Source organism: Corythoichthys intestinalis, chromosome 10 (assembly GCF_030265065.1).
Source record: "Corythoichthys intestinalis isolate RoL2023-P3 chromosome 10, ASM3026506v1, whole genome shotgun sequence".
NCBI classification, from domain to species: Eukaryota; Metazoa; Chordata; class Actinopteri; order Syngnathiformes; family Syngnathidae; genus Corythoichthys; species Corythoichthys intestinalis.
In genome coordinates this window covers 27,972,506-27,985,058 of record NC_080404.1, presented here as the reverse complement: position 1 = coordinate 27,985,058, position 12,553 = coordinate 27,972,506, and the positions used below count along the sequence as shown (strand labels likewise).

General features: G+C 39.1%; 1 protein-coding gene across 3 annotated transcripts in view; it reads left to right on the top strand.

Moving 5' to 3' along the window:
* map3k21 (mitogen-activated protein kinase kinase kinase 21) overlaps positions 1-12,553 on the top strand; it is a 67,518-nt gene that overhangs the window by 49,338 nt on the left and 5,627 nt on the right. For 2 of the 3 annotated variants that reach the window (XR_009064610.1, XM_057848135.1), the window contains exons 2-7: positions 1,502-1,682; positions 1,752-1,900; positions 1,997-2,172; positions 6,427-6,667; positions 10,529-10,651; positions 12,134-12,214. Coding sequence is in view for 2 of the 3 variants with exons in the window: in XM_057848135.1 (XP_057704118.1) it covers positions 1,502-1,682; positions 1,752-1,900; positions 1,997-2,172; positions 6,427-6,667; positions 10,529-10,651; positions 12,134-12,214 (951 nt within the window). In the remaining variant the exon portion in view is untranslated. The remainder of the gene's footprint in view (positions 1-1,501; positions 1,683-1,751; positions 1,901-1,996; positions 2,173-6,426; positions 6,668-10,528; positions 10,652-12,133; positions 12,215-12,553) is intronic. The other variant, XM_057848136.1, reaches the window with a different exon arrangement.

Sequence of the window (12,553 nt, the reverse complement as noted above, 5' to 3'; positions counted from 1 at the left end):
CATTATCCAATTTAATTTGGACCAAAATTAAATGAAGTTCCATTAGATGGCAGAAGGTACAAATTGTGCAAAGATTTCACACTGAATGTCTTTCTGAGTTATTTGAGATAATATACTACCGTATTTTTTGGACTATAAGTCGCAGTTTTTTTTCGTAGTTTGGCTGGGGGTGCGACTTATTCTCAGGAGCGACTTATGTGTGAAATTATTAACACATTATGATATCATTTCACATGTTATTTTGGTGTTTTGGAGTGACACTGATGGTTTGGTAAACTTGTTAGCATGTTCTTTATGCTATAGTTATCTTAATAACTTAATAGCTATGGCCACGTTCGTGTTCTGCCTGTGGCATTGTGTGTTCAATTGTATTATTGACTTTTTTATATTGAAATGCATGCTTTTAGTTTGTGGCACTTTCACGCCCACGTGGGGGCGCACTTGTTTACGTGAAGAAGAGCGCTCACACGCCAGAAGAAGACCGACAGCTACGTAGCTCTGACTGAGTGGGCGAGTTAGCGAGAGAGAAACACTGCTGCGAACCTACGTTCATTGTTTATGCTTGTAAAATATCTCTACAGAGGCAACGCCTGTGTGTATCATCTTTTCTGTTGTTGTTGTGTTTTCCACCCGCAATCGGACACTTAGAGCCAGTTGTGTATTTGTTTGAACGATGTGCTAATGCTAGCGAACGCATGCTAACCGTTTGTGTCATGTCATTGCTGTAAAAGCACCTAATTAACATTTATTTACATTGATGCAAACCTGTTTGGTATCGAGGACGAAATTGATTCAGCAAATTATACGGACATCCAGCATCGTCATTTGGGAGTTTAGCCCGCTGAATAGCCAGGACCGAGCCATAGCGTCCTGGTTAGGACAGTGTATTCGCATTTCGTTGTTCATGCACTGTACACTGTACACTTATTCAGAATGTTGTTCGCTATTGTGTTTTTATATCAAATTGCCTTTCAAGATGACATGTCTGTTCTATGTGTTGGATTTTAATTTCCCCCAAAAATGCGACTTATACTCCAGTGCGACTTGTATATGTTTTTTTTCTCTTCGTTGGGCATTTTATGGCTGGTGCGACTTATACTCAGGTGCGACTTGTAGTCCGAAAAATACGGTAGTAATCAATATGATTCATGTTTTTTGTGCCTGATAATTGCAATTGGTCCCCTGGTCTACAGAAGAGGTCTCCAAACTATTCCACTTAGGGACACAGTTGGTGAAGGATTTCAGTCCAACAAAACAAGACGGGACCTTTTCACTAATCTAGCGTCTTACAAGTGTGATCAGTTGATCACAGTCAGATGCTGCTTGTTTTAGCAGAAACCTCATTGGTTAAACTGTCTGTGCTCGATCGGTAGCAACAAAAACCAAGACCAACAACGGCCCTTGAGGACCGGTTTGGAGGCCTTTGGTCTACAGCTTTCTTCTTCCACTCTCTTCAGCAAATTATATAATCAATCTCTCTCCTCTGTCTCTTTGACTTTAGTTCTATTACTTGAAACAATAGAAAATGACGACATCGGAAGGAAGACGTTGAAGATCACTGACTTTGGCCTGGCCCGGGAGTGGCACAAGACCACAAAAATGTCTGCGGCGGGCACCTACTCCTGGATGGCCCCTGAGGTCATCAAGTCGTCTACATTTTCTAAAGGCAGTGATGTCTGGAGGTAATGTTTTTGGTGTGATGATACTCCAGGCCAATCTGCATCTTCTGACAGTATTGCTTGTTTTCGCAGCTATGGCGTTTTGCTGTGGGAGCTGTTAACAGGGGAGGTGCCTTACAGGGGAATTGATGGCCTGGCTGTTGCTTATGGCGTGGCTGTCAATAAATTAACATTACCAATTCCTTCCACCTGCCCCGAACCCTTTGCAAGGCTTATGGAAGGTATGTAAAAAAAATAAAATAAAAATAATATATATATATATATATATTTTTTTTTTCAATGACAATAGCTACACCTATTTGTCTTATATTTTTCAGAGTGTTGGGATCAAGACCCACACGTGCGCCCCTCATTCTCCTGTATCCTGGAACAGCTGTCTGCCATCGAGGAGGCAGTGATGGCCACCATGCCGCAGGACTCTTTCCATATCATGCAGGACGACTGGCGTGTGGAGATTCAGGAGATGTTTGACGAGCTCAGGACCAAAGAGAAGGTAAAGCGGAAAGGATCGCAGATGACGTAGTACAGTGGTATCCCAAAATAGGAAAGCTTCGGTACATGAAAAACTCATTTTACAAAGTTTTTATTTAAAAAAAAAAAAAAAAAGTTACCTGTTCTTTTCAGCTGTTTAGACACGGAGAATGGTTCATATTACATTTTTTTTTCCCTACAACGAACAATAATACGTATTATAAAAGATACGTAATTCCCACGAGCACAAAATTTTATGTCGCGCCTAGGCATGTGCCAGTATGAGATTTTGACGGTACTTTAACCGTGGGCAAAAATACCACGGTTCCACGGTATCACGGTATTGCAATTATAGCTCCAAAATGTGTTATTTTGAGATGTATGGGTTAAAAAAAAATTCCATTGAACAGGATTTTAAAAATTTTTTCCGAACATAGTTGCAAATTGGAACATGAATATATTGTTTAAATAAATTATCAATAAAAAAACCCAAATATTTTAAATAAAATTAAAATAAATATAACTTATAGACTATACCCACAGCCACAGCTCAAGTTGCTCAAGATTAGAGCAAGAACAAAATAATTTCTATAAAAAAGTAAAAACACTTCTGAATAAAAAAATTTAAAAATTCTACTGCATGACTTTGTTTTTGAGGGTGGAAAAGCTCAAGTGAAGTTTCGCCTTTTTCAGCCACTGTGTCAGCTCTAGTCTACATGATGTCATGCTTATGTGTTAAAAAACATAAAGAATTCACAAGTTAATAAGTTAGGTTAAAAATGTCTAAGTTTAAAGTGTAAATATTGTTGTGGAAAGGTTTCATCTAAACAAACAAACATACAAAAAAAAAACAACATTGGGAGTGAGACCTCTCATTGGTCCAGCGAACGTGGATTTGTGCTTAGGGCAAGAGCATCTTTCGCAATTAGCGATCTTTGATGCTATCCCCTTTTCCCCTTCATTCAAGCGAATCAAGCTTGTTTTCTCACTCTGCGGCTGTAACACTCGACGAAGTTGCTCTCCCAGCTAAGCCTAGGCTAATATTTGTCTTTGTAAGTTTTTAGTTAGTTTGTATATTGAATTTGAAAGGAAAATGTGTGTTTTGTTTTTGGCAAACTTTTTCATGATGCTAATCTGTTGAAGCTACTCACACATGGAAAAATACAATTGTACAACGTTTTAAATGTATTCATTTTGTATATTCCACTTACCACGATTTGAGAGCTCAATAAATTGAACAAAAGTTTGTCTTATTTTTGGAGTATTTGGGGTTCACTGGCTGTCTAGCCGATAGCGTCACTTTCACACACAGCAACAAACGGGAGGGGGTGAGTGCTGCCGCGCCAAGCCACTTCTGGCTGCATTTTTGACACATGAAAAATAGCGAATACTAGCGATGCCGATCGATCGGGTCCGATCACGTCATTTTCAAAGTATCGGAATCGACAAAAAAATATCGGCCATGCCTTTTTTAAATATATATATATATATATATATTTTTTTTTAAATTAAATCGTTTTCTAATTGTATTTACCGTTACAGACATAATATGTTACACTCATCCAGAGTCTTTAGTTTAGGCTTAAGGGAGGGTTATCAAAAATTTCCTGATAACGGCGGCAATAATTTTTTAAAAATGTGTCACGTTAAAATATTTAACGCAATTAATGTATGCGCTGCACGACCCTCTCACTCATTGTTGCGCTCAATCTGTAATGATGCCGTTTTACCTATATAGAGAGATATAAGGCAGCGCAAAATGAGTAGAGTGAATTTTGGCAGCCTTTGGAGCCTTTTTTTAATTGGCTGAAGCCTTGCAATCCCTCTCCCTATGAATAGGAATATCATGGGAAGCAATGTGGGGAAGCAAGGTGGCAATTCATCTTTGTCTTAACACCTTAAGTTATTTCCCAACGCAGAGAAGATATATCAATTGGTAGCACGACGCACAGTCATGGTTCCACTTCCCATCCTGCATTTGGGATGGCCACAGTATCATTTACTGAAAGCTCAACAAATACACTAGATGGCAATATTTAGTCACAATATACAAAGTCACAAGTCTTTCTATCTGTTGATCCCTCTCACAGAAAGAATGGTAATGATGTAAATGCCATCTTGAGGATTTATTGTCATAATAAACAAATACAGTACTTATGTACTGTATGTTGAATGTATATATTCGTCCGAGTTTTATTCATTTTTTTTCTTAATGCATTGCCAAAATGTATATGATCGGGAAAAATATCGGGAATGATTGGAATTGAATCGGGAGCAAAAAAAAAAAAAGCAATCAGATCGGGAAATATCGGGATCAGCAGATACTCAAACTAAAACGATCGGGATCGGATCGGGAGCAAAAAACATGATCGGAACAACCCTAGCGAATACAGTACAACGGTCTGACGGACAATTTTAGTGGTTTTGAAACCGCGACGTTTTCACACCACAGTAAACCGTGAAACCAGTAACCGGCACATGCCTAGTCGCGCCATAAACGCGCTTGTTCTGTCCTCGCTAAGACGTTAGTGTTCAGTCTAAGCTTGACAATGAGCTGAACTCCCAAAGGATGATGCCAGAGTTCTGTGTGTTGTGCTGCCTTTATTGAGCTGTTCCCGACATCAACACTTTGAAGAGTGAAACTAAAAATGAAAATGAAATAAATCCGTCTCGACCTCATTGACAGACATATTCACAGCAACGTAAATCCGCGATTATCATTCGCTGCTAATACAGAAAAAACCAGAGGTGGGTAGCAACGCGTTAGATTTACTCCGTTATATTTACATGAGTAACTTTTTGAGGAAAATGTACTTCCAAGAGTAGTTTTACTAAGCTATAATTTTTACTTGAGTAGGTTTGTGAAAAAGAAACACTACTCTTACGCAGTAGCTACTTTGGGCTACACTAGTTGTTACATTTCTCCTTTTTATTTTACATATTAGATTTTACTTTTTTTTTTTGTTTTTGCCCGGCACCAACAGTGGTGCTGCCAGAGACATAAATGAGACATCGGAACAATAATCAATCATATGACTCCATTATACCAATCAGACTTAAGCTTGCTGTTCTATAACCACACCGGCCTGTTCAATCACGTGGCGTCTTTAAATCACTGTAAAACATTAAATATTTGACATAGAGTGCTGCCGTCAACATGACTTCAAAGTGTGGATTTTAACCTCTTTCCCAGTTTTATGGAAAACTGGAGATATGATCCTTTTAGTTTCACAATAGGAAATGTTTTCTCCACTAGGGGGCACTCATAATGTTTGGATGAATGATGCTTCATTTCTTTTTCTTTTTTTTTTTACCTCACTGGAATTATTTTTTTCTATGTATTTGGCTTAATGTGGTTAGTTTTCTCCTTCAAAGTATTATAATAGCAGTTCATATAGATAACTTTCTGCTGAGAAAAAAATACTATCGTTTAAAAAAAAAAATCATAAGCAGTTATTCACAATATTACTCATTACTTTTTCTTTTCATTATTCTTTTCACCAAATACTTTTTTTACTTGAGTAATCAGTCATCCGAAATGGAATGGCTGGCATTGAATGATATTTTTTTCATTGACGTCTGTCGCTGTCAATTATGACCAATCAGTTAATTTATGAAGTAACATTAATCGTTAGAGCAGTAGGGAGGTTGTTGGTATCAGTGAAAAATATGCTGTCATCAGGAGACTGGAAACGCCATTTGTGGCTGGTTGCCAGCCATGTTTTGGGGGTATGGGAGGAAACCAGAGTACCTGTAGAAATCATACGAAAGCATGGGGCAAGCATGCAAACTTCACAGGGAGGCCTGGCTTAAATGCTGGATCTCAGAATGTGAGGCAGAAATGCTACCTTGTCATTCACCATGCCGCCCTGTTTTTCTACATTTCCAAAGTCTGTTGTAATTGCATGATCGTCTCTGAGTGACATGTTCCCATATAGCTCAGTGTGATTAAGTGAATTAGCTGCCGCATCAGCACATTTCCCGTAAGCATCCACCGAGTAATCTGCTCTTCAGTTAGTGGGTGGCTTGACGGCCTGCTCCACTAAGCTGCTTTCCACAAATCATCCAGTGGGTATTATGGTCATTACGCAGCCTGTAGCAATTAAAAGAAAAATGAATAGCTAGAAGAAAGAGTAGAGAGGACAACACAACACTTCAATTAAAATAAAATTTGGACTTGGAAGTTTGATCAATACAAATATGAGACTGTAAATCAAGTCCGCTATAGGTGTGTATTGATGATGCCAACTTATGGTGACTTTCATTCTGTTACCAGGAGCTACGTTCTCGGGAAGAGGAGCTGACGAGAGCCGCTCTGCAGCAGAAGTCCCACGAGGAGGTGCTGAAGAAACGCGAGCAGCTGCTAGCCGAGCGGGAGATCAACGTGCTAGAGCGGGAGCTCAACATCCTCATCTTTCAGCTCAACAAGGACAAGCCTAACGTCAAGAAGCGCAAGGGCAAATTCAAGCGATCCCGCCTCAAGCTGAAGGACGGCAACCGCATCAGCTTACCTTCAGGTTTGTACGGTCATCAAATGGACGTCATAACTTGGAATTCATGGCTTTGAAGCATGAAGGTCCTGTATATGGAAGAATGCATTGGAAGTTCAAGGTGTAACAGTTGAGCATTGTCATGGTGATTAGTAGAGGTGGGAATCTTTGGACACCTTACAATTCGATCCCGATTACGATTACAAGGCAACGATTCGATTATAAATTGAATATTTATGCACCCCCACGCTATTAGCTGCTTTTAATGTTTCATACATTAGTTACAAAAATTGTACAAAAACCCTCTCAGGCTTAAATCAGGCATGAAAATCTCTCACCTTTCGGCGAAATTCGCCGTTTTGAAGTCAAAAAGGGCGACCTACGTGAATTGCGTAGATCCGAGGAGAAATTCTTTTTGGGAGGAGGGGGGGTCGGGAGGTTTTATTTAATTATTATTATTATTTTTATCATCATGTGATTAACTTAGTACGTAAACTGAGCACTTAAAAGCACAGTCAGCAAATCCTTCTAGATGCTTTGCTGACGAGAACCAATCATCGGCCCAAGCTGCGTTCCATTATTCCAAACGCGCGCACTCCTTACTGTACATGGAGTGCTCGGAGAGCCTTTCATTGCATTGCAAAGCTGCGAAAACAAAAAGCAGGACTTATCCACACCGGGGCAGACCAGAGCGCAGCATACACACTTGCCTGTATTTGCCAGCAGATTGAAGTTGGTGAGTAATGGTTTCAATCGTTTTCACATAAAAAAGTTACTGCCATTCGTTGCAGCTTGCGTTGAACACTGCCAGAGCTAGCCAAATCTCCCATGAAAAAAAATAGCTCCCGTTAAATTGGCGTCAAGCTTGTGTATTTAGCGGTAATACAAACGAAGAAACACACTGTTGAGTCAAATTAAGCGGCATGCTCTCGGATGGAGGGGGCGCCTCACATCGCTCCCGTCGTCCGCCGGAGACGCGTTATTTTCGGCTTGGATTTGAGCTGACGGCCGGTGTCGGCACAACACCGGCCCGACGAGTGGTGGGAATGAGTCCTGCTTCTTAAAGCTTTTCAGAAATACAGGGATCCCTCGTTTTTCACGGTTAATGGGGACCAGAACCCGCCGCAATAAGTGAAAACCGCGAAGTAGCGCACCCCCCCCCCCCCCCCCATTTTTTTTGTGCGTGTTCAATGCATTTATTCAGATTTTACATTGGAAAAAAGATACATATATATAAGACGTTTTTTCACTTTTTTCACCAAAGTATCATTTATGAATGATTTTCAAGCACTTCAAAATGTAAGAATTATGATAAGTTTTAAACATGTTACTGCCCCACCGAATTATTTTTAAACAAGAATAAAGTAGTAAGAAAATGCTTGGCTTTATTAAATGCTTCATAGTGAGTCTACTCAAACCCTCTCAGGCTTTGGTAAACGGTGATTGACACATGTGCAAAGTTTTTCTTTTTATATATATTTTTTTGTTTGAAGCAACTTCTTTGATTGAATAATAAAGACACAAACGTCCTAGCCAAAATGTGGCCCAAATGCAAATGCAAAACAACATTACTTCAATGGAAAAATTTGTTTCAATCAAGAAAAATAGTTTTCAAATGCTTTTTTTGTCTCAAATTTATTTTTGCAATCAAAAACAATTTTTTTTATTGAAGTGACTTTTTGGGGATTAAAAGTATATACTGTATTTTGATTGAAGCAACTTTGTTTTTGATAGAAATAACTTTGTTTTTTGATTGAATAATACAAACACAAATCGTTATTGAGAGAGAAAGAAATTAAGAAAGCTTTAAAACTAAAAGCCACTGGGGAGTCTGTTTTTTAAAATATTTATATTTCATTACATAGACATGCGTCGTAGGGAAGGGAGATTGAGGGATAAAAAAATTAGTTAGATGAGGCTGCTAAAGGCAGTGGATACCTCATCAGCTGGGTGAATAGCAGACCTGGTAAGAACAAGTTTGCAAGGATAGTCGGGTATTAAATACAATTATAAACACAATTACAATGTTATTTTTCTATAAGATTTTTATGTCATTGCTTTATTAATCATTAGCTGCTAGAGTTGTTAAGTATGGATAATAATGAAATAATAGTTTTAAGAAAACTGTGCTGTTGGTGGGTCAGTGACCAACTGATGTGGTTTGTTCTCAGATGCAGAGGTTGAAGGAAGAAAAGAGGCAGACTGACTGAGTCACAGCCAGAAAGTGTTGATGACAGTTTTGATTTCTATTCACTGTTGCCCCCTCCCAATTAAAGTATGTCACAGTCGCAGCCAATTATTATCTAAAGCTGGTTAAAATTGAAGTTATGTTGTTTTAAGGTGTATTAAATACTTGTTCATGTGCTCCTTTTGATCTACGAGCACCCGCCCCTCCACCGGTCTCTGCACGGCCCTGCTGAAACACAGTGTGGGTCGACAGAGCTCAATATTTTGTTGGGGTGTACAGTGTACTGGAACATATTTCCTCCACACCCTTCTCACCTTTTTAACCCCTGACCCATTTTCATGCCTGTTAAATAAACGACTATTTCAGTATCAAGTTAACAGTTCAAAACAGTAAATAAAATACTCAAGTACCCATTCTGTATCAGCAGCTTTAAACTACATTCAACTCATTTAATGTTGTGAATCAACCATTTAAGTTGTTAAAATTGCTCCCGATATTCCATAATTTCCCTTCTGTTTACTTTCGACATGTGAAAGTTTTAAAACTGTTTGAAAGATGGATTCAAGTCAAGATTTTGCCAATTTAGGAGTATTTTAGATAAAAAGTTAATTAGGTTCGCCTGGAAGGTTCGTTACAACACCCTTCCACGGACATCTACTGTTTTAAGATGGCAGCTGTTTACTAACGCCGGCAAGTCTCATTTGCATGTTCTCTTTACATGTGTTAACGCTGCCGAGTCCGTTATTTCGCATCTAGTTCTATTTACATAAGATATCTACCATAGTATTATGTGGATCTAGTTTGTAGCAGCTGCTGGCAGCAGTCAGGTATTATTGGAGCCACCTAGCATAGTGTTTTTTTTTCCATCTAGCGGCATGAGTTGAGCCAGAGCCGTGAGTTGAGCATTGTCTAACTCGGGTAATGACAAGCATGATGTTTACTCTCGGGCCGTTCCTCATTGCGTCCCGAAGACACGCTGACTGTGATTTAGCTCTGCTTTACTTGACATATTTCAATAATCGGAATTTGGTTGTTTGTGAATCGTTCTCGAATCTTCCATGGCCGAATCGCGAATAATCTTAAGAATTGGAAATTTTGCACACCTCTAGTGATTACAGTGCTTTCAAAGACTACATTTATTTTCAGTATCTTATTTTCAGAGTGGCTTTTCACAGTTTAAGGGTTTAGGGTTAGGGTTTAGGGTTTTTTGCAGCGTATGTAACTAGCTGCCTGGGTAGAATATTGTAAATTAAAAAAAAATAAAAAATAAAAAAAAGACTGCCACTGCCTGTACTCAAGATTTTTTCTGTATACCTGGCTTATGCCATGAAGAATACTTGCTTATTTTTGACATGGCTGCAAACCCATTAATTTTAAATCGGATGTGCTTGTTTACAGAAGTAATATGTACCCCTTTGCAAACATGAAATCATTCAACAATTTTGCAGCAGGAAAGCCTCTAAAAGTCTCCTTTTTATGCGGGGAAAACAGTTAGTTAGAATGCCAGTTGACATTAAGTTGTATTTAATTTACAACTTCTACAAATTTTCCCCTTCAATTTTGTACATTTAAAAAATTGATTATCAATTGACAATGCTACTGTAAGCTTCTTTTTAAATGAATGGCATATGTTAATGTGTAAACTCGCTCTTTGGCGCTCTTGTAACAAGCCTTCATCTCTCTTTCCATGCATTCTCCAGACTTTCAGCACAAAATCACAGTGCAGGCTTCGCCCTCCATGGACAAGAGGCGGAGCCTTCACAGCACCAGCTCCTCTCCTCCCAGCAGTCCCACACTTATACCCCGCCTACGAGCTATTCAACGTGAGTTTTTTCCTCTTTTTCTTTTTTTCGCTTTTTTGGGTTTCCCCGCCAGGTCCAACACAGAGCGAGTGCCCAACCCGCACGTACTACACGGCTGCATGTCAACTAGTGGCCAAAGGGAAAAGCAAGAGGGGAACATTGGCGGTGACAAGGCGCATATGAACAAAAGCGGGCAAAGCCAGTTGTTTGAACAGTTTGCTAATGTTGTTAGTCACGCACCAACAGCCATGCAACAACTGGAACAAATTCCACTTGGCGGCTGGTGATCGGCTCTGACGTGCGTACAGTTTGCCCAGATTAGCCATTGGCGCACATCGCCAAGTATGGATCACTGTTCTACGAATGGCAGCAGTGCAAACTGTATTCGTCTGTTGAGGCGTATAGTTTTCGTTAGCCTAACTTAACATTTTATAAAGCACTCCTTTGACTTGTTATCTGCCATTGACGGCGTTAAATGTCCCAACCATTTTGACTGGGAAATGATAGCAACAATCCAGCCAGTCCTCCCAGTGCAAATTATTTGGATGTGTATCGCCATCAATGGCAGGCAATGAGTTAAATACTATAAAACAAAAAAAAAAACATCAACTTAAGAGTGTTATTATTAATTAGTTTCTTCGTTTTATTGTTGTTTTATTAACATTTTACTCAAATTCTAATTTTTTATTCCTTCATCCTTTCATTCATCTAATGTGCCGCTTATCCTCACGAAGGGCGCGAGGGTGCTGGACCCTAACCTAGTATGGGAAGTTGACGGGAAACATCCTGAATCGGTTGCTAGCCAATTAGAGGGCACATGGAGAGACAACAATTCATGCAAGCACTCATATCTAAGGAAGTGTGGCCTACATGACCCAAAATCTGATGCTCACAAATATGGATGGGGGCTGATGATGGGGGACATTCCTCTAATGTGATGTAAAAAATACTAACAAAAAATCAAGGCGAGGCTTCACACACCAGTCCTAATATTGCTAAATACTCCTGATGCACAGGCATCGTACCAACTCTAACACTACCACTGGCGGCTGTCTGTAGTTTTTGTTGAACAATAGCACGGAAAAGAAGGCTGTGGCACCAATAATACTGAAGTTGCTGCTATTTGAGCAAATGCCTTCATTTTTAATATGGTTAGCAATACCTAAAACCATCACTGCCTAAGATATTTTTGAATCTTTTTGAAAAAGGTTACTTTGAATCTTTATGGTTAGTTAGCCTAAAACAGTAACTGCCTAAGATATTTTTGAACGTTTTTGAAAAAAGTTCCTTTCATTCAATTTTAGGAAATTACCAGGAACAGCATGAATGACATTCTCTACTGACATAAAGAAAGGTTTTTTGTTTTTTTTTAACATTAAAAAAAAAAAAAAAAAAAAAAGTTCGGCAGTTTTGCTAATAGGCTAACAATAATTTGGTATTTAAGCTGTGATTTTTTTTTTTTAATCTTCATTAAAAAAACAATTTAACTATTTCCCTCCTCAGTGACGTGCCCTGTGGAGAGGGATACATTGTTTGTTTACCAGCAAGACGTGGATCTGAGCAGCGAGCTCTCGTGGTTCGGCGGTGAGGGCAAGCCATTGTGCCAAAGTGACGCCGCTAACTAAATCCTTAAATGAATCAAGACTTTGCTTCTGGAGGATCCCTTTAGCTTGTTGTTCAAAACGGTCTCATCCCTGTGATAATTTCATGATCTGTGTATTCTTTTATGTTTGGATGTCAATAATCGTATTCTCTCTGGCCTGTTGATGGACCTCTCTCCCTAACAAGACTGTTTGTGGCCATTTAATAATGTAAGCGGAGGGGACAAGCTTTGACCTGTGAAAGCCGTTAAAAAACTTTTTAATTGTCCAAACCTACTCATAACAAGCATGAGCCTTTAATAACACCAACTTTCTGGCTTTT